Source organism: Alexandromys fortis, unplaced genomic scaffold, assembly GCF_014885135.2.
Source record: "Alexandromys fortis isolate MF-2015 unplaced genomic scaffold, M_Fortis_MF-2015_v1.1 scaffold_225, whole genome shotgun sequence".
Lineage (NCBI taxonomy): Eukaryota > Metazoa > Chordata > Mammalia > Rodentia > Cricetidae > Alexandromys > Alexandromys fortis.
In genome coordinates this window covers 2,200,504-2,227,791 of record NW_026068119.1, presented here as the reverse complement: position 1 = coordinate 2,227,791, position 27,288 = coordinate 2,200,504, and the positions used below count along the sequence as shown (strand labels likewise).

Here is a 27,288-nt window from a genome sequence, read left to right as displayed (position 1 = left end):
AGGTACAAAATGATTCTTCAGGGTGTACACATGCTCCACCACAGCTTTATTATGGTAGAAAATGTGCACGTGGCTTGCTTTTAAAGTTCTTTATTAATAAGGCTAGAGTACTTGTCTATCTGACTATGTACACGTCTCTCCCTTTGTACTTTGCCACAAAGGGGTTAGTTAGTTTTTGCAGGACTTGAAGCTTTCAGATCCTTGTTATCAGTATCATTTACCATCAATGGCATGATTATTATCTGGTATAGTCAAAAGAATTTTTTGATAGTTTAAGAATGGCAACTTGAGGACTTTATTCTTTTTCAGGAGACTGGATGACAAATATATCTGAGAGCAAACACATAAAACATGGGTTGTAATGACAGCAGGATCTTGAACAATAAGCAATGCCATTCTCAGAATACCCTTCCTTGTCTTATCCATCCTGGCCTTTGAAAATAGCAAAGCATCCTGACCTTTGAAAACAATTGGGTAGAATAAAGATAAGTATATAGGCTTAGATTAGGATAAAGGGGCCAAAGAATGTAGTCTTCTTAAACCTTATCAAACCTTAGTCTAGGGGTTCAAAAGACATATTGATGACTACATGCTATCCACCCTAAATCATGACAGAAGACTAATTGATGACTTATAGTTTTAGAAGTTTGGTTACATTCACAGTTAATAAAAAGCTTAGAGCAAAATTTTTCATCTGAACAACTAGGAGTTTGGAATCAGTGTTAGATATTAGAAAGAGTACAAAGCTATATATTTAACAACTCTAAGATATATTGTAGTCCAGATATAAAACTGGCAGGTGGACATTTAAAGAGGTGAGTTCAAGGAAGTAGTTCATATAGGAGAAATATTTCTGAGTTCCCACATAAATGATACTCAATGAAAAGGTATCTAAGGAATACTTGAATATTAAGATCTAGTGGGGATCGCCTTGTTACTTAGCTTCTCTGGGGTTGTGGACTATTGGCCCTCCTGGCAAGAGGAAACAGACAAGATCTCCTGACAAAATTAGGAGCATGGGGGTGGGGGGAGAAGGGAGTGTAGAAAGGGAGGAGGATGGGAGAACTTGAGGGAGGGGGATGGTTGAGATGGGGGAAGGACAGAGATGAGAGCAAGGAAAGAGATATCTTGATTGAGGGTGCCATTATGGAGCTAGCAAGAAACCAGGCACTAGAGAAATTCCCAGGAATCCACAAGGATGACCCTAACTAAGACTAAGCAATAGTGGAGAGGGAGTCCAAACTGGCCTTGTCCTGTAGTCAGATGGATGACTATCTTAAATGTAACTATACAACCTTCATCAAGCAACTGATGGAAACAGAGGCAGAGACCCACATCGGAGCCCTGGACTGAGCTCCCAAAGTCCAGTTGAAGAGTGGGAGGAGTGAGAATGTGAGCAGAGAGTTCAAGAGCATGATGGGGACACCCACTGAAACAGTCTACCTGAGCTAATGGGAGCTCACCAACTCCAGCTGGACAGGAAAGGAACAAGCATAGGACCAAACTAGTCCCTCTGAATGTGGGTGACAGTTGTATGGCTGGGACAGACTGTGGGGCCACTGTCAGTGGCACCAGGATTTATCCCTACTGCTTGTACTGGCTTTTTGGATGGATACCTTGCCCAGTGTGGATATAGTGGGAAGGGCCTTGGTCCTTCCTCAGGGAAGTGTGCCTTGCCCTCTCTGAGGAGTGGATGGGGGGAATGGGTTGCAGGGAAGGAATGGGAGGAGAGAAGGGAGTCGGAACTGGGATTTGGTATGTGAAATGAAAAAAAAATTAAATTCCTTAATGATAAAAAAAAAGAGTGGTGGAGAAAAGAGATCCTTCAAAGGATACACAGAAAGAGCAGTTAGTAAGTAAGAGGAAACATAGAAGAGCATAATATTCTAAAGTCAAAATAATGAACATGTTCTTAAAAACAATATAGTCAGATGTTCATGATGGGTCACATACATGTTAAGGACTGTGAAGTAACCTGGATCTCATAAAGTAGATATAATTGGTAGAATAATTTTGCCAGATCATTTTGACTAATTTATTCATTCAAATTAATTTTTTTCAGAATTCTCTTATGCTTTTTCTATATGAAGAAGCAAGGATTTTTAGCATAATGCAATGTATGTTTTTGTTGCCTTATCAATAAAAATAAAAGTGTATCAATGGTGTGTTTTAGCAAATGCTTTGATTTTATGTAAATACTGTCTATAGAATGCAAGGAACTATTATATATCAAGATAAAGGATACTGTTATGTTTTAAATGTGTCTGTGGTGTCATAAGTAAGTGGCAGGGAGACTTTTAAAGCTAGTAGTCATGATTTGCATATGATTCTCCAAAAGGCCGATGTGTTAATATCTTGGTCACCATCTTCAGGTATTAACATGTGGTGGTAGAAACATTTTTGCAGTGCTAGGAATAGAACCTAGGGATTTTTGTATTCTAGGCAAGCACTCTACCACTGAGCTCCATGCTAAAATCTAGAATCTTTAAGTGGTGGAGACTAATAGGATGGATTTCAGATACTTGGACATACCTTTAAAGGGACTATTTGGACAGTGGTCCCTTCCTCTTTCTCTGTTTATCATTCACTCTTAGGTGAGTCACTGCTTTTTCCAAGCTTTCCTGCCATAATTTACTGCCTTATAAAGGTCTCAAAAGCAATGACCAGCCACTATGAACTGAAACCATGACCCATTTTTTCTTTCAAATTTAAGTAACCTCAAAAATCTTGTCACAGTGATAAAGTTGACAAATATACCAGTCAACAAATTATTTTCTTGTTTCAAAATACCTAATTTAATCAATTTTGCTAAATTTATTACACAATATTCCTGTTATTATGTTTATTAATCTATATGAACATATGTATACACATGCTTATAGTAAATATTTGAATAGTTCATTAAAATGAACTAAAATTCTATGCTAAAAATAAGGACATTTTGAAATTTTTCAACTTCTTTAGTTGAACTAGGGACTTCATGTCCCTGTTGGGGAAAAGGACCTTCAAAACAAGACATTTGTGAGCACACTCTAGTTTTTTGTTATTTAGAGACAGCAGATTGTCTCTAACTCGCTTTAAAAGAATACAATTACAGCTGGGCGGTGGTGGCGCACGCCTTCAATCCCAGCACTTCAGAGGCAGAGGCAGAGGCAGGCGGAGCTCTGTGAGTTCGAGGCCAGCCTGTCTACAAGAGCTAGTTCCAGGGCAGGCTCTAAAAAACTACAGTGAAACCCTGTCTTGAAAAAACAAACAAACAAACAACAACAACAACAACAAAAAAAACAAACGATTAAAACCAGACATGGTGGTACACTCCTTTAATCCCAACTCATGGGAAGCAGGCAGATTTCTGTGAGTTTGAGGGCAGCCTGGCCTACATAGTAAGTTCCATGCCAGCTCAGAACATACATTGAGACACTGCCTCAAAATAGAAGAATGTGGCCTAAGATGTAGGCACCAGTCTGATAACACCTTAAATCTATAATTCTTCATATCCACACATATGCCTTGCTTTCTCTAGCAGAATAACAATGTCTCTTCATTGCTGCCAAAGTTACTTGCATGGACAGTCTCATTTATACTATCTAGCATAATAGACTAGTTGTTATCACATAAGAAAGTGTCTATAAATAATATGAGAGTTAACAGATAAATGTCCCCAATATGAAATGTATAGATATGTAGTAGTTTCATAGGGACTGTCATAAGAGATTGAGAAAATAACTTGTCATGACAGTGCTATTATACTTCCTAATAGTTGCTGTCCTTTCCATAACTCATTACTATTGTCCTCACTTCTGTTTGTATGGATTGTATATCAACTTTAGCTTCAAGTTCTACTTTCTAAACAACCCAAGTTACAATACCTGAAAATTTTAAAATGAAAATAACTCTGGACTCGAGTCAGAAGTTTGTAATTCCATCATTTTTGGATGCAATACAACTAAAATATGTGTGTAACTGTTGCTTTGTTCTTAACATAGGAATGTGTATATTTTAACTCCAAGGTGATAGAGTATAACTACGAGAAGAACTAATCACCAATGGGGCATGTTACTCTGTACTTGTTTACATGGTACTTCAAATTTCTGTACCTAACTCTGGAACATTAACTTGAGAGTAAAGCACCTACGCTAAAATCTTAGCTCCAGTTTTAATAAGCTACCTAATTCTGTGCTTCATTTTCTCATGTGTGAAATGGAGAAGGGAATAGTACCTATATCATACAATTATTCTGAGAATGAAATGAGATATTATAAATAATGCTAAATCTAAACAATATACTATCATGCTTACCACATAGTAGTATATATGGTGCACTATATTTATTATAGCTATTATGATAAAGGAAAATGAGTTGAAGTTAAAGGAAAAACTTTCAGCTAATGGCATAGAGCACCTATCAAGTCACCAATATGTGGAAAGCAGTAGAATTAGGTATAGAATGATTTAACTGCAAAGAAATACCAAGCAGGAAACACCACCTACACATTCATGTTTATGCAGTACATATCACAAAGCAGGGAAATAATGAAAACAGAGCCATTCTGAAGGATTTAGTTATTTTGTATATATTTTAAATATACATGTGCAATACATTAAAATATATAGAGATGTGTGATTATATATTTACATATATATACATATCTATATGAAACCACAGAAGGGATACATATGTGCACTCACATGTGTGTGTGCATACCCCAACAGGACCCATCTCTATGTAAACCAGATGCAGTCCATATCAGGCCAACTTGGACATAAGTGAAAGCCCTGACTCGGCAGCAAATTGCATTCAAGAACCCTTCAGTTTATTCTACCAAGTATAAGGCCATTTAGAAATACACTGAGAAGAACTCCTCTGGGTGTATGGCAGAGCCCAGGGCTCTTCTGGCAGTGCACAATTTGCCTGAGTAAGGACTGCTATTAAGAAAAGCCTTGGAACTAATAAGCAAGCATCCATAGAGTAACTTTAGCCCCAGAACAATGCACAAACATCAAAGAATCCTTAGATATCTGGACTCTAAGCAAATTTTGGGCAGAAGCAGAGAGAAATGTGTGTTGCTACTCATTACCATCTAATGTGACCCAGACAACTGGGTATAGCTTTTAGGGGTAGACTAAAGTACAATTAGGCAGATTTTTAAGATTAAACACAAACTATTTAAATTTAAAGGATTTAAAAGCAACACAAGAGGTTTCAGGTATTTAGGTATTGGTTTAAGGTTTATAAATGTTTCAAGAAGCCTAACCTTATATATGGCACCATTTGCAGCAATATCACTAACAATATTAATAATCATCATAACATATTTATATATACAAAAATAGAGCAAAGCAATTCTACAAGAGGAGATGTAAGTGAAGGTATGGGTCTGTGTGCAACCCAATGTCAATACACTTCAGGAAGTTTCATAGCCAATAAATACTCTGTGGCATATATTTCTGCAGTACATATCCAATAAAGGGACTTGGAATTTCCTTTCTTCCTCCTGTGACTATACACTTCTCACTTCACCCTGCAGCACACATCCATGCACACTTTAAAAGAGATGATATGTAGAGTCTGGAAGTCTTAAACTAAGTTGGAGCACCTTGACTTCAAGCAAGTGCCCCCAATATCTGAATTTCTTGATAAATTTTGAGTTTATTTACAGAGGGAAACTATAAAATTCTCATGTCTCTTAGTAGCAGTCTTTTGCACCCCTGCCATCACCATTGCAGCCTTTTCCTTATTGACAGGGGTTTGCAGCACAGGCTCTTTGCGTACATTTTAAGAGGGGAGTCATTTTTGTGCATTACATATCTTTCATCTCAGTTGTTCACTGTTGCTGAAATCTAGGTTCTTAGGCAGCTACTATTGCAGACAAAGCCAGGAAGGAGCACAGTGTGTGCAGCAAAGAGTAGATGCAATGGCGAAGATAAAGCTTGGGTAGGGCTTCTTTATGGTTTTCCCCACATTTGAGCTTCTACAAAGTACAGAGTCAAAGGTGATGTCCACTGGGCGCAGCCTCAAACCCAGTAGTTAATAAATTACTCACCGTACACTGTGGAAAGGCCACTACACTAATTTCTCATCATTTTCAAAAAGTAATTGAAAGGGAATCACTTTCTGGAATTGGTAACAGAGTCAGAAGAAAAAGTTCAATGACCCAGTGTAATGAAAGGGAGGAACAATGAAGGAGTCAGAAGGCCCATGTTTCTGTCAAATTCTGCTATCAACTCAAGTGTGTGGCCTTGGACAATTCCCTTTCTATTTTCAGACCTTAGTTTCCCCATCTGTAAAATTACAACATTGAACTATAGTATTATTTAAGATTCTTTCCAGCTCTAAAATTTTATGACTTTTTATATCCTTTATTAAGGCCTGAGCCATGCAGTCTCAGGGTGGTTAGCTTCTACGAGAGAACATACCTCTGTAATATCCTTTGCTTTGTTCATTTAGCTATAAAGCAGTCTGCCTTTGGCACTTGGGTCAGACATACAAAGTTATGAGCATCCTGATTTACTATCCTACTCAGCATGCTAGTAGAATCTGTCAATACTATAAGTTGATTAGCAGGAAAAGGAGAAAAACACTCCAACTAATTGAATTTGGAAATATAGAGGAGCCTCATATGCCCACAAACAGGTGAATGTGGATGTGAGTGCATACACACATTGAGATACCGTCTATTGCTAGCAATCAACTCATTACAATAATCCATTTCCCTTAATACAATTTAGTAAATAGTATAGCATAGCAAAGTTTGTCATCTAAGGAAACACCTATGGAAAAATAACACTTTTGAGTGTGTCAGAGAAAGAGAGGCGGGAAAAGAGAAACAAAAATATCAAACAAAATAAGAATATGGACAAAGATTAATCTTAGAAAGCAGAATAATAGGTAGGAAATGAAAAACAAATGTGACAAAGTAAAAGGAGGAGAACAGAACAGGAAAATGAAAGAAGAGTCAGGGAGATTGAAAGTAAGAAAAGATGTAAGAAGGAGAAAGTAAGAAAAAGAGGGAGGGAGGGAGGGAGGGAGGGAGGGAGGGAGGGAGGGAGAGTCAGATTCCCTGGAAGGTTGAACACTGTTCCACATGCACCTGTGATGACCATCTTAGAAGAAAGTCTTCAAAGGCACTGTGGAAAGCAGAATGACAATCAGAGTCTGCTTCAAGAGGCAATACCTTGGGGAGCCCCTAAACCTCCACATTGCTGGCTCTGTCATTCCTCAGTGTCCAAACCTCATGCCCATATATCACCTGAATTTGCCATGACAGCCATAAAAGCTGAGCAGGCCGGGTGTAAAAGATTGAAGAAGAGTAGGATAGATTCTGTGAAAGAGCAAGGCATCCTGCACTGGGATATACTTTGCATTCTCCTGATACTGCAGGAACAAAAGAGGCGAGGCCCTAACTTTGGCTAGTTTATTATCTCACACCCTCCCCAAAACATGAGGCTTATGCTTTACTGAAGAGGGCCAGAAGGAGAACACTCTGGATCCATCTTGTAGGAAGGTCATACAGACTTCTCCTGGGCCTTAGGGAAAGGTGCGCTACCAGAAGAGATTTTTCTGCACACAGTGTTGGTGTGCCTCTTACAGCGGCAGCCGGGTCTCCGGAGGCTATCATAGCCTTGCTGGCACAGATGGAGGCATCCACGGGTAGGCAGGTAGCAGCACAGGCAGGGTAAGAAGAGGGAGATTAGACTCATGGCTGCCCAGCGAATGAAGCAAGAGCTAGGCCCACAGGAGCAGGGCTCATCAGCGCAGTTGTCTTCATCATCAGTGGAGCAGTGGTAGAAGAGGCCCTTGACACAGCAGAGGCAAGTGCCATAATCAAGGAGGCTCTCAGCAGAGCAAAGGCAACGCTGGTTGCACATCCAGCAGGAGGGAAGAGGGCGAACCGCTGTGCATGGGACACACTTGCAGCGCCCGCACTCCTCGCAGATAAAGAGGTGATCACTGGGATGCCCTACAGATAGCTCAGCTTCTCCCTTCAGAGCACCATCAACCTTTGGGTGGGCCCTTGCTCCAGGCTGGGTTCTGATGATGGACTGGCCTGAAGGAGAGGGCGTAACGCTGGCCAAGAGCCTTTGATCAGAGGCAGTGGTGCTTTGGGACATTGAGCTGGCAATGCTAGATTGGCTCAGATGCTGAGGCAGGGGCTGCAGCTGATGGCACTGGCTGATACTGCGTGGGAGAGCAGTAGGCATGGTAGCCAGGGACCAATCAGACTTGTGGGTTTGCACAATAAGGGAAGGGCTGGAAAGAGCCTGTTTACAGGGTGCTGGAGGCCGTTCCACATAATCATTGCTAGCATGAGTAGAGCGCAGCTGTTCAATAGGCAGAATTTGTTGGAACTCATCTATAGCTGTGGCATCCATTTTGCCTAGATTTTTGAGCTCTAAGTGATTTGGGGTCGGGGTGGCACTTATGGTAATTAACAAAAAAGCCCTTGTCGTTATATGGACCTCAAAGCACATCAAAAAATCCTAGAAGAAAAGAAATAGAAACAATATATGAGAACATACATGTCACAAATTCAGGGAAACCAAAAAAAGTTAGGACTTATAATCACTACTTCATCTTTCAAATGCTGTATTGTAGGTTTCATGTAACACCTTTATTTTGTAAGTAAACTCACTTATTTTCAGACAAGTATGGTCTTTCTATTCAAAGGATAAATCAGTTTTGAAGCAAATGTTATAACAATTTGCATATAAATACAAAATGTTAATTCTTTTTGTATTCCATCAAGTGACTAAATTCACAGAAGCAACTAATCTAAGGTTCGAACATCTGAATTCTAGTAAAAATGGAGCCAAATGTTAAAGTAAAGGTCATTTCCTAATGCATATTGATTCAGTAGAGGAAACTTCACAGGTATACCAAAAGAACCTGCTCATATGTTTATATAGACATGTATATATCCAATCATTTTCCTGCTTTACCTTCCAGGTAGCCGGAATGTAGGTATGCATCACCACACTCAGCTTCCAAAATCAAACATTTTTTTAATTTTTTTTAACACTGGGCAATGGGACAACCATATAAAACTATAATACAAGCCCTGAATTATTTCAAATATCACTGTAACTATAAAATTGCATTTATCAAACAAATTCTGCATAGACTGCTTTCTCTATCTCTTACTTTACACCAGAAACAGGATTTTTAAAGAGAAAAATATTCTTATACTGTACTTAAGCTTAGTTGAATATTAGAAAACATATTCTTACATCTTCATTGTGCCAAAAATGGTTGTGTAGTCATTCTCCTGAAGGCGTTGATATAGTGTAGAATCAATAAATGGTGACCTTGAAAAAATATTTCACAAGTAGTAGACTCCCGTACCTACAGGACTGAATGTTTAGAAAAGAAATTAAAATATAAATAAAAAGGCAACATGGAACACCAGGACATAATGATCATTAGCATGAATACAGTACATATTTGAAATCTAGTGGATTTTAAGTATCCTTGAATGAATCAATTACTTGTACTGGTGAATAGTTTGGATAGATTGAATAAATAGTAAATAAAAATGAACAAAGAACTGGAGAATAGTGTTTGTCTAGTTTTCCTCAATAAAAATAAAGATACAGTTAATAAACAGCTCAGCAGCTAATAATGACTACATTTTGATGGTCTTTGAGACTATATTCTCATATAAATATGATTAGCTAAACTTACATCTGTCTAAAAATCGGATAAACATAATGTATGTCCAAAAACTCAAATATGAATGATACTTTTGTCAAATCATTTGATTTATTTAGGCCTCAGTTTCACTACCTATATAATTATAGGGGTGGGCTACGTGATCTCCAAGAATATTGCCTAACAATCATCTGTATTTTTATTTAAAAGAATTTAATCATTATTTTCATTTGCATCATCTACATTTTCAAGTTTCTTGAGAATAAATTCGGCAAAGTGCTCTTGTTTATTTGGAAAATTCAAAAACAAAAATAGATTTACTTCCTTGCTCTTAAAGTCCTTGCAACCTTCAGTCCACACATAGCTTTACTAAATCTTTATACAGTCATAGTCTTGGCATTGGAAAGAAATATACAGTATTCATTTGGGCATCTGAATAAACAAGGATATACTGTATAGTTAACTGTAGATTATATGTGAATATAGAAACTTTGGACTATGAAAGGTATTTGACAAAATTATAAGAAAAGTGTTTATGTCCAACTGATCAAATTAAAGGACTGGATGACAATTTTCTTGCCATTCTGGGGCGGCTGAATCAATCTAGCTAAAAAAAAAAAAGATGAACTTAAATAATCAGAATATTACACACACGCACACACACACACATATTATAGCAGAAGGTAATGAGGAGGAATGCTAAAAAACAAATAAGCAAGATACTACTTGTAGACTAGATGAGAAAATGTGTGTAGACTAGATGAGAAACTACCATTGTATGCATGTTTATAATTTAGGAGTCCACCCATTAAAACGCTACTGTTTGTGAGCAGCAACACTTAATAAACTGCCTGTGGTCAATTTGATATTTTGATATATGACAAAGAATATACATATCACATATTATTAAATAGCAGTCAGTGTGTTTATGAATCTTGGCTATATAGGGAAGGAATCTAGTGATTTTTGTCACGTAGTGCCTCTGCAGTAATGAATGATGCATTGTAAACCTACCTCCTTCAGTCTTACTGGCCAGGTGCTCATGGCTTTCTGAATAGTTTTTCTATAGCCATGAAATTTTCTATATACAACCTAAACAGAAATTCCTTTTCTTACTAGAAAGCTAAACCTATTCATGAAATGGTAATTTTTTTTTAATGAAAGAAAATGTATTTTTCTCTCTAAAACCTAAAATCTGTCATGTTGAGACAAAAGTTGAAAACTTTTCTGTCTAAAGCTCTTTGCTGGCACCTTAAGACATTAATGATGTCTATAATAAATCTTTTTTGATAGAGTGTGATTCAAGACTGATTTTTAAAGAGAGGAGAGAAAAAAGAAGGAAGGGCTGACCACTGTTTTCTCCCACACTCACAGGCTCAATGCTGTTTTGTACCTTACTGTGTAATGGCTGTGGGGTGTGTTTTTCCCCTGTACTCTGCTGTTATACACTTGTTCTCAGAATAACTGAAAGCAAACATAGGGGGAATTTCTGTAATGGTTTATATGTTTTCTTAGTTCTACTATACCAAAGTCTGTTCTCTAAAAATCCTTCTCTGTGCAAAAGCATTTGCATCTCTATCAAAGCACACCCCCCCTTTACAAATACCGAGTTGTATATAGTTTACATTACTGACCTCTCTGTTACTGACTGGGCCTCCCTCCTACCGCATACATCTTGCTAGAGCTGCCAGATTCTCACCACATTTAACTCTTAACTTGTCACGTTGCTACCCCAATCCTATTCATTACTTTAATAGTTTCATTAAGACTCATAGCAGTTTATTTCAAGCCCCTGAGCCTTGCAGTTTTAAGACCTTGGCATTATTAAAGATATAGGAGTTTTAGTGATGAGTGATACAGAGAAAAATTTTAACACTGAATAAATTCATATACTTCTAATGGTGAGGAAAATTCTAAGAAATGAGTTGTTCATTTAAGACACTGGGATCTTTATATGAGCCCCAAATTATTTTCTAAGACACAAGAAACTTAGGATATAGTCTTAATGCTAGCTTTATTTTGCTGTGTTACTATAGGTAAGTGACCTCTCTGTTTCTTCATCTGCAAAATGAAGAGGTATGTCAGAAACATTTTTAAAGCCCATTTTGCCCTGGTCTAAATTCTTTCCTGGGTTTCGACTGCACATCTAAGTCTCAAATTCTTTCATGAAGAATTAGTCTCCTTTCTTTTCAATCATTGGTTACTTACTATTCAATTCTGAACAAATATCTCTAAATACAAACCACTCATATCATTAGATTATCTTTCTCAGCTAGAGACCTAAAAACTGAACATAAAGAAATAAAATGTCTAGAATTTTACAATAAGATCTTAGTATATGTTTGTTAGACTCAAATAGACAACAATATACTTAACTGTGGATAAACTGCTAGTCTGCCTTATTTGTATTTTTGCATGCAGCTGTCTTGCTTTAACACCTTATATGCTCCATGTAATAATACATCACATTACAGCAAGGTTTTAATATGGTGCAGAAAATCATCAATAATTTGCATTTCAAAATGCATTATCTGCTTAAGAGTTTAATTTGTTTTTTGTTCATGGAACTTGATTTGAAACATTCATAGGTGAGTGATAGTTAGATATGTTGAAGGAAGTGTACTGTAAATCGGTTCCCTAGGTCCTATCAAATGTCTTTTGACTAACTATGCTCACAGGTTCTTATTTTGGACAAAATTCCCATATGCCATATAAAGATATGTACACATGTACCCAGGCATGATTCCAGAAATTTCTAAATCATTGCTCTGACTCAATGTAAGTGGGGGGTTATGCCGTGTCAGCTTGCGCCATTTCTACCCAAGGCAAGGTGATGTGATGAAATCTGAACGATGCACAGCCCAGACTTGTGAGCCAATAGCAGACTAGCCCCATGCTGACAAGGATGCCCGCTGGGCAGCCAGACTGGCCTCAGCACGGGCTCTTCCTACGTCCTCACCTTGGGTGGTTAGGCTGCGCAGTAAGGGGCTTAGTTAAGCACCAAAATGCATTAAAGGTCAACAGACTAGACATTAAATTGGCAAAAAAAAAAAAAGGATCATATTGAATTCCTATTTTGATTTTTAAATTTCCAGTATGAATATTTTTCTACTAGAGCTGATTCATTTAAATGTCATTTTAAGGGTTTTCATTTTATTTTACCCAGGCACTTTCGTGTGTGTGTGTGTGTGTGTGTGCACGCTTGCGCGTGCGCGCGCCCACACACACACACACACACACACACACACACACCGAACGCTGGAATGAATGGCAATCTGTGCATTGCATAGAAGGAATTCTGAAGTCTTTAGGAGCTAATCCCTGTGGCTTACCTTGAGAAAATGGTTTATCCATGCCGAGAAAAGCAGAAGAACTAACCCTCGATCTGGCTCAAAGGATCTCTTCTCCCGAGTCTTCACGTTTTTCCACCTCTCTTCGGAAAGTCTGAATGAAAACTCCTTTAGTGGAAGAGAAGATAAAAACAGAGATAGTTCTGTCTTGGTCCTTCCGACACAGCAGGAGAAGGAGAAAGGAAGAGAGGGAGAAGGGAAGAGAGCAGAGGGAGAGGGAGAGAGAGGGAGAGAGAGAGGGAGAGAGAGAGAGAGAGAGAGAGAGAGAGAGAGAGAGAGAGAGAGAGAGAGAGAGAGGGGGGCGGCATTAAGGAGGGGGTTGAGAATCAGACCTGTAGTGGCAGACACTCTGTGGATTTTACATGCAGAGCTGAATCTTGATGCACGTATTCCCCAAAGAAAGCTCAGCAGGGTAAGTTCACCTCCTCCTTTCTCCTCCTCCTCTTCTTTCTCCTCCTCCTCCTCCTCTTTCTCCTCCTCCTTCTCTTTCTCCTCCCCCTCCTCCTCCGCCTCTTACTCCTCCCCCTTCTCCTCCTCCTCCAGTTTCTTTACCCCTCCTCCTCCAATATTTTCCTTCCCCTTCTCTTCCCCTCCCCCTCCCCTTCTCTCCTTCCTTCTCCCTTACCTACTCCCCCACCTCCCTTTGCTCCCCCCCTCCCCCGCCTCCACAACCACCTCAGTCTCCTCCAATCTGTCAGAAGAACCGAAGCAGCAGAAACTGCAGTTGTAGACACAGGGTATCTCAACCAAGCAATAGATACCGCTAGTGTGTGATTATTTATACAGCTCTGGGTGTGTTGGTATATGATCTGCGGCAGTATGTGTGTAGGGTGAGGTTGCACTCTGTGTTCAGCTCAGCTAGCTGGTTGTTCTGTGAATGTAGAGGTTTCTGGAGGTCTTGTGAATGGGTTATAGGGGGAGGATGGGAAGGGATTTATTGCTCGTTGCTATAATTTTTTTCTCTCCCCCGTCTCTGTGTCGTGGCTTTCCCGGAGCTTTAGCTCTTAATGCTTGGCTAAGTGGCGTCATCCAGCTGAAATTGAATCGACCCATTAGAATTCCCCATAGGAATCTCTGTATCCGGTCCCTGGGTAATGACTGAAACAAATTTTAAAGAGGAGTGGGGTTCCAGGGGTGGTAAAAATTTTAAGGGGACCTTATTTAAATATCTCTGCCAATCACAAGACTCTCAGAATTTGCTGACTGACTGTAGCTTCAATCTGATAAAGATTGAGCTTCTCCTTTAAGGGCTTCCCCCACCTCTTTTCCTCATTCATTCCCACTCCCCCCCCCCCACCACACTAATGATTGTCCATCCATCATCCTCTGGGAAACCATTACCCAACCTACATTCCCTTTCTTCCTTCAGCATGTCATACATTTAACAACAAATATTTATTAAGTGCCTTCCTTTGTGCTAGGTGTTCTGAATTCCTGCCTTTATGGAGCCTCCTTGGGACTTTCTGGGTTCTGAAAATAAAGCAACAAAGCAGCCTTAATTTACTCTTAGAGAGAAAGACAAATCTTTCTATAAATTATCTTCAGCTCATTATTTAGTTCAGTAAGAAGGGGGGGATTGTCCTTCTCACACCCAGACAGAAGCATTGGAAGAAATTCAAGCCTTATATTTAAAATTAAAGTCCTGCTTAGGTGGACTAGTGGCAGGAACTTGGCCATCAACATTCTTAGGATGCTTTGGTTACTCTATCTATAAAATTAAGATGGTAAATGGTGACAGTTCAGACTAAAACAAACTCGTGAGTCTGGAAGCTCAGATTCTTAATCTTACTCTAATTCCTTGTGTGACCTTTGTAATTTGCTTCCTCTCTAGAGCCCCACTTTCTACATTAACAGAAGGAAATCTGATTTGGTAATTGCCCTGTCTAGCTTTGCCATTATATTATTTACACCCTTTCATGAATATCAGAACAAAAGAAAACAGAAACTGTAAAAATGTATGGATGTGTGTTTGCACATACTCTGTAAAAGTTCTTCAGATTATTCTGTTGCTATATATCATACATGTGTATAATACTTATATTCATATATAATTTATAAGCAAATCTAAATGTGTTTTTAATCATAATTATCAGTCAAGAGATTTTTCTATGTAAATTCTTCTCTTTTATGGCTCAATACTGTTCTTCTCTTGAGTTTATTGAAATTATGAAAACCATAAAAACTAAAACATGGGTTTGTCTGCAGATAATAGATTTAGTAATCTATTCCTTTAACAACTATTTATTGTACATCAACTATGTGCCAAGAACTTACTACTAGCTAGATCCAGGCCAACAGATCAACATTAACAATTTTGACTTCTCAATTTAGGAGGTATGTATTTGACTTTGGAAAATTCAGTTAACCCCTATGAACCTATTTCTTCATCTTTAAAATAGAGACAAAAATAGTTCTACATCATAGAATTATATTGTTTCTCTGTAATTTGAATAAGGTTTTACATTTAGAAATTCTATTAGATTGGCATATAAAAACACTCAATGAATAGTAAGTATAAATTAAAAAAATGTTTTCACCTTAAGTCAGTCCATAAGCATAGCAAGAGATGGTTTTAATTAAATGTCCTTTTAGTTTTTAAAAGTTTTTAAAACTTTTCATTTTATGTGTATGAGTGTCCCACCTACATGTAAGTGCACCATGTGCATGCAATGAAAACAGAAAAGGACATATTATAAGCTACCATGTAGGTACTGGGAAACTGAACCAGGGTCCTCTGTAAGAACAAGTGCTCTTAACCTCTGAGCTATCTCTCCAGCCCCACCTTTTATTGTTTTAAGGTACACATTTAAATTTGAACAGGTGGGTTGTCTAATTATTCCCCCCTTTATTCTTTGAGTCTATATTAAGAAAAAAAACCAACCAAGATTATTCAACCTTATATTTTAGGATACCTATGCCAAAACAATTATATTACGGATCATTCATTCCACAGTGTTTTCTATGGGCCAACCATTAGTAAATTTCTGGTATTCCAACAACTAGATGTCCTGTCCTTTCAGAATTGACATTTAATTAAGTAGGGAGACATTTTTAAAATCTGCAAGATACTATCTTAAGTATTTTATGTGCTTCAACTCATTTAATTCTTACAACAATCCTATGGAGTTTACCTACAAAAGAGAAACAAAAATTTAAAGAAATTAGGTAATTTACATGACTTATAAGTTTCAGATCTGAATTTAATTTACTACAGGGCTTGCATACTTAATCACTATGCCATAGTGCCCAGTCATGTGCAAATCCCCTCTACACACACACACACACACACACACACACACACACACATGCAACATTCTTCCAAACTATTTGGCATTTACTATGGTTAGAATATATGTGTCTCCCCAAAATTCTTATGTCGAAAACTAATCACCAATGTTGTGTTATTAAGAGGAGAGTCTATTGAGAGTTAATTAGGTCATGAAATTGGAGCCCTCATGGAATTAGTGATCTTATACAAGAATCCCTGGTGAGCTAGGGTGTCCTTTTCATGATATAAAGATTTAGTGAGAAGGTTCCTATGAATCAGAAAGTTGGACCTCATAAGACACTACCAATAACTATATTAAACATCCCAGTCTTTAGAATACATCTACTCTAAGATATTTTGTTATAGTAGCTAAAACAAATAAGACATTAACTCTGAATATTTTATATTATTATATACGTCTTTGTCTTTGAATATTCTGTTCAGTCTTCTTGAAATACTTCACTAATGTTTATTTTTATACCTAGGTGTCAAAGTCCCACATTGTAGGAAAACTTTGCCTAATCATGTCAGTACTCTTCTTAAGGTTCTAGTTGACTTCCTTATACTTTAATACAATCAATCACAGAATTTGCCAGCCTTTATTTATGATTATCTGTTTTCCATGTTAGACAGTTATCATTGGTGGTATATACATTTATTGTATTTGTCTTTATTGCTTTATCTCTAGGGACTGATATACTACCCACACAATTAATGACTATTGTATGAATAGTTAAATGATTCTTGGAAATAAACCTGGATAACTTCTTGACCTTCGCATTTTAAGCTACTATGTTCTCAAATTACTTTTGTAGTTCAATGATTTTTGATAGACCACCAGATAAGGATGGCTCTATACAGAAAATTCCTGATGAGCCATTACAAAATTCAACATGTATTATCTGGCATTTTGCTTTATGAAACCATTAGATTTTTGTAACAGTACATTTCAGGAAATATGTTAATGGTGTACTTTTTGGTAAAAGACAAATTCATTAAATTGCTGAAGATAATTCAAGTAGTTTACGACAGTGTGGGAACTAGAAGCAAGCACAGCTTTCTTGTTTCTTAATCTAGAAATTTCTTTTTGTTTATAAAATACCTTAATGACATTAATTTCATCCCAAGTGAGTTTGTAGATACCATTTCAGCACAAATCATCCATGTATTTTTTCCAAAAAAATGAATAACCTTGAAGAAGACCATAAAACTACTCTGCCCTCAAAATATTTCCCTTACTACTCTAAAAATCTCTCGATTGTGATTTTACAATAAATTAATCACATCTTTAAACACTTTATAGTAACTGATTGTTCAGTTCACTTCTCTTATGACAGTTAACTCAAAGGTATCTTAAAGGTGAAAGAATATGTTTAAATATTATACAAATTAAAAAAGATAGGTTGCAAAAGCAGTGAAAGACTTAAAGAGATATTAGTATCTGGTCAAGAAAAAAACTGAATAAACATACCTACCTAATTTACATGAAGGGCACATTTGGAAAGTTCAGTTGTCAGAAACTGACTAGCACATGGAGTTCTGAGAAGAATGATACATTCAAACTGTCTTATGTAAGAGATATATATTGAAAATAGGAACAAAATGTGTAATGTTGGAGAATAACTTGAATGACAGGCAGAATAATTTAGACAATGTTTTAGGAATCAGAAATAAATTTTTGAACAAAGTAATAAAGTATAAAATTAAACCATATTAAGAAAGATATATTGGAGGGAGGGGTAGTGAGATTGTTCAGCAGATAAACGTGCTTGCTGTCAAGCCTGAGGACCTGAGTTCAAACCTCATAACCCACATGATAGGAGAGAACCAGGTCTTGAAAATTGTACTTTACCCCCCCCACCCCCTACACAAAATAGATAGATGTGAAATTAAAATTTAAAAAGAAAGACATACAGGACATGATAAATTGGTTAGGAATATTTGAATTAAGTCAGCTAATTTAGAAATTTAAAGCATCTTGGAGAAATTTTAAAAAAGAAAACAAAAAGGGCTGGTTTAGGGAATTGACAGTGAAAATGGGAAGTTAGGCTGGTTTAATAATAACAATACGAAAAACCAAAAAAAAATAATAATGATACATTATCATATGGAGATGTAGGAAGGTGAGCATGAGTTTAAAACAATATTGGTGCTAGAAAAAGCTTTAGAAACTAAATTATCAAGCCTTCATTATAAAATTGTATTCAAAATTCCAACCTATCTGCTTATCCTAGTTTCTTTTTTACAGTCATCTATGTAATATTATTCTGCCTTAAAGATTATTTCAAGTATGATGTCCTGTATAACATTTTCAACATTTTATTTGTACTTCCAAACTTTAAAAACAGGAGAGTTGTGGTTTTGTAGAATTTATCAATTTTTAAAAAGATTTGTTTTATCTTTATGTGTCTAGGCTGGTCTTGAATACCTCTATAACCAAGGATGATTTTAACTCCCTGCTGTCTCCACTACTTCAGTGCTGGAATTACAAGCGTATGTCATCACACCACGTATATGCTGTGAATCAAGGGTTCCATACCTTCTAGAGAAGCATTCTACTGAGACCTATATTTCCCAGCCAAGTATTTATCACTTCCAATTTGTACTGTAATAGTTTATGTATGTATTATCTTTACAACTAAAATTATCTCACTGAATATCCAACTATGTGTTCCTAAGGTACTTTTTATTGTGATTATTATAATTACACTGTATTATTGAAATAAGTGAAATGAAAAGAACCCAGGACTCCTATGCTTGGGCCAATATTCTTTATGCTGTACAACAAACAGAAAGGATGGTAAGATTTTTTTGAGTTATTTGTGAGGAAGTATAGAACTTGAGGTGATCATGAGGCGTTTTCAAGTGAGAACATTTAAAATAAACTTATTGATGTGCGACTAAAATTTGAGTGAAAAACAAGAATAGAAATTTAGGGGCTACTAACATAGAAGAGATCATTGAATTTTTGAAAATGGATGAAACTTTGGAAGTTCAGGAAAGTAATAGAGAGGATTGTGTATCATGTAGAAAGTTAGAGAGCAAAAAGATAAAGAACTAGTGGGGAAACCAAATAACAAGTTATCATATGTTGGAAAGTATTCAGAGCAGCACAATGTTATAGTATTGCAGAGAAAATATAAATAAAAACAAAAATTTGAAAAAAATGATTTAAAATATGACTTAATTTACACATGGGACTATAGGTGAATAATTGAAAAATCCTAAGCATCAATAGGTTGAGAGGAACAAATCATGACGTGGTTATAAGATTTCATCAACACAGGAAAGCTAGTAAATTGTGAAATAAAAGGAAGGAATTAGTGGAAAAAGAGATGAATAGGAGGTTTAAAGTGTTTGTTGGAGCCAAATTCCAGTGGAATTTGCAAGGATTGACATTCTGAAGCAAAGTATGTTGTGTACTTTAGAGCGAAAGATAGTCACAAGTCTTACCTTTGTTACATTTTAAAGCAAAGGATAGTCACAAGCTTTGCTCTTGTTACAATTTTACCTGGAATTACACTGCTGAAGAAAGAACTTAAGCACCTGAAGCCTGGATAAGACTATGACAACTAAGGAGTTTCCCGTAGCTTGATCCTAGTGAATTCCAAGGGTCACAGAAAACATCTCTGCAACTAAGCCAGTCTAGAGAAAGCTTTAGAGTCAGATCTAGGTTTACAGCCAGTTCCATTAGTTAGTAGCTGTGTGATGTTGGGCTTAGTTACCTAAGACTTTTGACTCTTACGGTGTCCACTTGTGAAACAGACATTAATTTATTTGTTAAAAAAACTGAGTAATTTGAAATAATGTGAATAGTAAATAAACTAAGTACTCAATACATGGTAGATATTACTATGATTCTTATTTTCTGAGAGACTACTTCAGACACTGTGAAGAGTCAACTTAAAATTGCAGCAAACTCTCAAGATAGTCACTGGCATGTGGAGCAGGTATACACATTAATACAGTGACCACAGCACATGCAGAATATATTACTCATACAAAAGAAATCTTCTATAAATATTAATTATGGAAAAGAAGTAAATATATCTAACTAGCAAGCATAGTTCAATTTTTCTCTTTATCATACCTTAAGATAATTAAATATTCGGTTATTTTCTTTAGTAAAATATGAGATACTTGATTAAGTAAACAATCAGCAAACATATTGAGAATCAAATTTATATTAGGTTTGGGGGTTAGAAGGAAACCAAAGTATAATAGTAAATTAATTAATGATATGCATTTATTTTTAATTTTTGAGACAGGATCATGCTTTGTAGCTCTGTTTGATTAGGCCTTTGCTGTGTAGCCCAGTCTGCTTTGAACTCATGGCAATACTTCTCTCCCAGCTTCCCAAGTTGTTATTACAGGTAGGTGACTTTTTGTCCATCTAAATTGTATAGTAACAAAAATACAATAATATTGCATAATTATATGTTATTAATTAACATAGAAACAACAATTGAATATATTATTCCATGGATATCATAATCTAGTAAAAAGATATAAAATAGATAAATATATTAAAGTATATCAAGTGTTTTGGAGAGAAGCAGAAAGAAATATATCTAATTCACTGTTAAGAGTAATGGTAACATAACATTTAATATAAATTTTGGGGGGCTAGAGAAATGGCTCAGTGGTTAAAAGTACTTTTTCCAGAAGACCCAGTTCTATTCCCAGTATTTGCATGGCAGCCCTCAATTCAGTAACTCCAGTTCTAGAAAATCTTGAGCCATCTTCTGATCTCTACACAAGATAAAATTGTTTATAATAGAGAATTAGATTAGTTTTACAGGTACACTTTCTGATAATGATTATTTTAAATGTTGTATTAGACTAAGATATAATGTTGGCTCTAAATAAGCTCAGTGTGTTCTAAGAATTTAAGTGAGATATGCATTGTGATGACTTCTAGAGAAAAATTTTGCCTCTGTGATATAGTGTGTTTCAATGTAATTCAATAAAACAAATATATATAAACCATATACTTAACATCAGATAATATGCTTGATGTGAGAGATGCAGTGATGAATGTAGCCCAATATACTATGCTATAAAGCACCAATACAAACTGATTGAATGAGTGGATTAGTGGTCTTATCCTCATTATTCATAGCATACAATAATGGACATATAAAATATAAACTGTAATATAATATGTCAATAAACCAGAATGAGATACAATTATGGACATAATTATGGTAAGGACAGTATTGACAAAGATAAGTGAGTGACAAGTAAAAAAAATAAAAAAGAACTACGGAGACTTAGCAACTTATGGTTCATCAAAAAGTTTCATGAGATTCTTGCTTTCTAACACTTCTAGACAACTACAAACACTAGCCACCTTGCCTGGAACAGTGGAAACTTCCAGACCTGGCTCAGACTTCCTAACTGAACTCTAGATCTACATATCTAACTTTATATCAGATCTCTCCACTCATTGTTTTTCTTTCTCTTGACATTTTGGTTGTCAGCCTAACCTTTAATGGTTGAGCCATCTCTCCAAGCCCTTCCCTTTTTTGTCAAACAATATAGGAGCTGAGGGGAATTGTTATTTTGTATATGGTAGTAACGGAAGGCTTCTCTCATTTGGATGAAATTTGACTCAAGTAAAATAAAAACCCTGAGATAGCAAGGACTTGGGGGTGTAACCCAGTGGTATATTATAAACCACAGATAGACCTCAGTAATGCACATTCCTGAGGCCAGAAGTGTGAAAAGATTAACTTTCTATTCTTATAGTGGAAATACCGGTGAAAGACTGGTAGTATATGAGATGCAGCAAAGGCTCATAATTTGGAGTTCTGAAAGTGATGTTAAAGATTTTGTATTTTACTCAAAATGGTCTGAGAAAATGTTAAATGTTTTTGCACAGAGCACTAATAAAATTTGAACTATAATATATAATCATATAAATATATAAATATAATTTTGTAATGCTCTCTTTAGATGCTCTGTGGAGTATATATTCAAGATACATGCTTGGATTGGAAGTTGGAAAAAATTAGGAAGCTATTGAAGGAGTCTAGATGCTAGAGTAGTAAGAGTAGACATGAATCAAGTTATTGTGTAAATATTTTGTTGTAAAAATAATTTCAGAGTCGTGCTATTTAACTGATAACTGCATAAAAGTAATATTCCTGTTACTTTGGCTTGTCTCTATCAAGGTGGATGTACATTTCTAAGTTAAGTTACAGAAAACTGTGGTTAAAAAACAAGCAAAATTGTAAAGGAGAATATGGATGGTTTTGTAAAAGTTTTAGGTAAAATTTCAATAGATTGTTTTAGGAATAATTCAACTTAGCAGAACACTTTCCTCCTCCACATATGTACCAATATTTATCCCACGTTGTTCAAATTATCTCACTTCTTTTTATCTACATTAATTGGAAGTTTTATAATTTGGGAATAAGAAAACAGTGGAGCAAATTCCTACAAATATCAAATATCTGATACATCCATATTGTACTCTTGTTTACAAGCAGGTCAGCCTAGTGTAGGTGACAACAGCATTGAAGATTGCTTTTGGCTCTGGAAGAAGTTTGTTTTTAGAACTCACATCCTACCCAGAACTAAATTTAACCATTACTTTCATTTCAAATCATTTTGACAAATTCAATTAAGTTTTAGCTTTGTGTTTCAAGGTCTCCCCCACCCCCTCCTACTAGTCATGAACATTATTCATGTTAAACTTCTTCCCCACAACCACATCAAGTTTCTTCTCCCTTGCCATGCTTGTTTCTTTACTTTCTGGTTGGTTTTATTTTCTCTTTCTTCTCTCATTTCTTTTTTCCCTATCCTCTGATTCCATTTTCCTCTTGATGCTCTTAACTTAAAAAGAATCCCTTAGATTTATTCCTAGTGCTTGAACTGGCATTAGGAGTCCATTCTTTTTGGAGGGATACCTTGATCAGCCTAGATTTAGGGGGGATTGGCCTTGGTCCTACCTCAAAGTGATGTGTCAGACTTTGTTGACTTCCCTTGGAAAGCCTTATACTTTCTGAGGAGTGGATAGAGGCCTGGGGAAGATAGAGGGAGTGGAAGGAAGGAGGGAGTGGGAACTGAGATTGGTATGTAAATGAAAAAAAATGTTTAAAAAATAAATTTAATAAAAAGACTCCCTCAGGAATTCTCTTCTAACAAGTAAAGAAAGGACACATGCTCAAGATTAAAAATAAGTTTTGTGCAATTACTTATAAAATCTTCTCAGGCTAAAGACACTTATGTTTGTCTTCTTGTGTGACATTTGGTTCACACATAACATTAATGACATCTTTGCATCTGTTGATTATTTATAATGTTCAAGGAACTATTACATGGATATAGTTATGAATCTATTAAGGAAAGTGCTAAGGCCATTCTTATTTTAGGATGGATCACTTGAAGCCAACAAAGATATAGAAAATACAAATTAGGTCAAATAGCATTATTTACAGATATTGCGAATTCTGTATACATTATAGGTGAGAAATATGAAGTAGTTATAACCATACAATGAATCAACATGAAATAAAATAGTTTGTTTTTTTTTCTACTATTGCTATCCAATAGTCTGAGAGGGGCAGAATAAAAATAAGAATCTAGAAAGAAAACATTGAATTTATAATCAGTTAATTGTCTACAATGGTATAAGCACCATTTAGTGAAAAAAGAATAGTTTTTCCAACAACCAGTGCTAGAAAATGGAATAGTCTAATGGCAAAGAATGAAGTTTGACCCTAACTTCAAACCATATAGAAAAAAATTAACTAGAACTAGATCATAGCTAAGAAGCAAAAGAAGCAAATATTTGTGACCTTGGATTGTGTAACCCTTAAATACATAAGCTAAGAAGGTACATGAGTAAATATTTGTGACTTTGGATTGTGCAAACCTCCTTATATACAGCAACAAAGTACAAGTGACAAAAGAAAACATAGATAAATTGAAATCCTTAAAAATCCTTAGAAGCAATTTTCTGGCAAAATATTACCATTAAAGTACACATAAAAAATGAAAGAAAATTTTTGCCAATGATATTTGTAAATTTAACTCATATCTATGATAAAGAACTCTTTCAACTCAAGAATAAAAGGGAAGTAAGATGAAAAATGGACGGAGGTCTGATCTCCAAAATATACAAAGAACTCAAGAAATTAGTCATCAAAAGAACACATAATCCAATTAAAAAATGGAGTACAGACCTAAACAGAGAACTCTCAACAGAGGAATCTAAAATGGCTGAAAGACACCTAAGAAAATGTTCAACATCCTTAGTCATCAGAGAAATGCAAATCAAAACAACTCTGAGATTCCATTTTACACCTGTAAGAATGACCAAGATCATAAACACGTATGACAACTTATGCTGGAAAGGTTGTGGGGTAAAGGGAACACTTCTGCATTGCTGGTAGAAATGCAAGCTGGTACAGCCCCTTTGGATGTCAGTGTGGCGATTTCTCAGAAAATAAGGAAACAACCTTCCTCAAGACCCAGAAATGCCACTTTTGGGTATATATCCAAAGGATGCTCAATCGTGCTACAAGGACATATGCTCAACTATGTTCAAAGCACACTGTTTGTCATAGCCAGAACCTGGAAACAACCTAATTGCCCCTCGATTGAAGAACAGATAAAAAAAAATGTGGTACATTTACACAATGGAATATTACACAGCAGAAAAAAATAACAACAGCTTGAATTTTGCAGGAAAATGGATGGAGCTAGAAAACATTATTTTGAGTAAGGTAACCCAGACACAGAAAGACATTTATCACATGTACTTACTCATAGGCGGTTTTTAAACATAAAGCAAAGAAAGCCAGCCTACAAACCACAACCTCAGAGAACTTAGACAACAATGCAGACACTAAGAGAGACTTACATAGATTTAATCTCCATGGGAAGTAGAAAAAGACAAGATCCTGAGTAAATTGGGAGCATGGGGACCTTGGGGGAGGGTGGAAAGAAGGAGGGGAGAAACAGGGAGGGGAGCAGAGAAAAATACAGAGCTCAATAAAAATCAATAAAAAAGAAAAATAGACAAAGGAATTGAACAGAGCCTTCCTAAGTAAGACATATTAACAACCAATGTGTGTATGCAAAACACTCAATATCAATAGTAATTAGTAAGATGCAAACAAAAAAACATAATTACATACAACTTTGCAACCATTAGAATGGCTAATATCAAAACAATTGATAGCAACAGTGTTAGTGGGGAAGTGGAGAAATTAGAAAAATTTTATATTACTGATGAGATTGTAAAATGATGTAGTCACTTTGGAAGCAGTTTGAAAGTTATCCAAAATGTTAAATATAAAGTTATAATATGATTTAAGAATTCTAGTAGCATATATACATTTGAAAAATATTGAAAATATATGTCTATATAAAATATATGCATAGGCTGGGCAGTGTTGGCCCACACCTTCAATCCCAGCTTTTGGGAGGCAGAGGCAGGCAGATCTCTATGAGTTTGAGCCCAGTCTGGTCTACAAGAGCTAATTCCAAGACAGGACTGCTACACAGAGAAGCCCTTTCTCATAAAAACCAAAAAAATTAAAAAATAAAATATTATTTTCAGCATTAATATTTAATATCTTGGTTATTTAGAATTAGCTAAAAGATGAAAATAACCAACTAACCCTAATTCTAACACTAAGAAAATAGGATGGAATATTTTTCAATCATAAAATTATTAAAATTGATACATAAATTATCCTAGAAGTTAAAAAAGCCACACACAAAAGGTCATGGACTGTATCATTCTGTTTATATGAAATGTCCATAGTAGGCAGATATATAAAGACAGAAAGTAGAATATAGGTTTGGGAGGCTAAAGGAAGAGTTTGGAGTGATTAATAATGAATATATGTTTCTTACTTGGTTGATGAAACTGTTGATATTAGGTAGTTATGAGTGCACAAGTGTGTGAATATAACCCAAACTATTGAATTGTGTACACTAAATGAGTATTTTTTACTATATGTTTTAAAATAATGTATTGGGGGAACTCACTAGTCTTCATGTAAAAAGACTCCTGGCATAAATAACTCTTTTATCAAAATGCCAGTCAGTCTCTGAAAAATCATTTAGCAAATTTTCAGATTTTGATATTATAAATAGAAATACAAATAAATACCATATATATACATAATGAGGTTTATACTAAAATATCTATAAGCTAAGCTTCCAGACTAAAAATGATGGGCAAAGAATACATATTTTTATTTTGGTGAATGTTGTCAAATTGCTCTCCAGTTTTCACCAATTTATGGTACCAATAAGGAGTTTAGTAGAATGCTCATTTTTAAAATACTTTGACAACTAAGTGTATTATCAAATTTCTGGATTTGTTCCATTTGAAAAGTCAAAAATTGATACCATTGTGTTTTAAAAATCAGAAACAAACATTTAAAAATATTTGATCTTTCTATGACCAGTATTTAAAAACTGTATTTTCATGTTCTTTGTTCATCTTTATATTGAATTCCTTTTTACTATCAGTCTGTAAAATCTTAATATACACATTTAAATATAATCATTATTGTATAAATACTAGTATAATTAAACCACTGATATAAGCATAAGTTTTACCAGTCTGTAATTGGCTTTTAAACTTAATTTAAAACAATGCACACTATGTATAAGTCATTTTAATAAAATGAAAATACATAGATACAAAAGTTGTACATATTCACAGGATACATTATAATATTTCAATACATGTATATAAAACTTACCTTCATGGGATTATGGCATCAGGGCTTTGTGGCATATTATTGTTTAGTATTCACATATTTTGTATGTTTATATTTTCGATATGTCTGTAACCTGTTTGAGTTTATTGGCTTAGAGATAAATTAGCAGTCTCACAGTTATTCCCGCTTGAGACTTAGTGAGCCTTTAAGAATTTAAATCATTCATCAATTTAAAGAAACTATGATCTGTTATTCTATTACTTCTTTTCTTTTCTTTTCTTTTCTTTTCTTTTCACAGTTCCTCTTTCCTTCTTTAGCTTTTTAAATTTT

At 35.6% G+C, this 27,288-nt stretch overlaps 1 protein-coding gene across 1 annotated transcript; it reads right to left on the bottom strand.

The window, feature by feature from the left end:
• Positions 1–4,597: 4,597 nt before the first annotated feature.
• Spry3 (sprouty RTK signaling antagonist 3) lies at positions 4,598–13,435 on the bottom strand. Its single transcript, XM_050124994.1, has 4 exons — positions 13,332–13,435; positions 12,982–13,107; positions 9,229–9,351; positions 4,598–8,481 (listed from the first exon to the last, which is right to left on the bottom strand). Exon 4 carries the CDS (start codon positions 8,470–8,472, stop codon positions 7,507–7,509), a length of 966 nt encoding a protein of 321 aa, XP_049980951.1. The 5' UTR covers positions 8,473–8,481; positions 9,229–9,351; positions 12,982–13,107; positions 13,332–13,435; the 3' UTR covers positions 4,598–7,506.
• Positions 13,436–27,288: the final 13,853 nt, after the last annotated feature.

Coding starts and splice junctions, on each gene's coding strand:
- Spry3 (XM_050124994.1), bottom strand. CDS start 8,472: ATGTGCTTTGAGGTCCATATAACGACAAGGGCTTTTTTGTTAATTACC.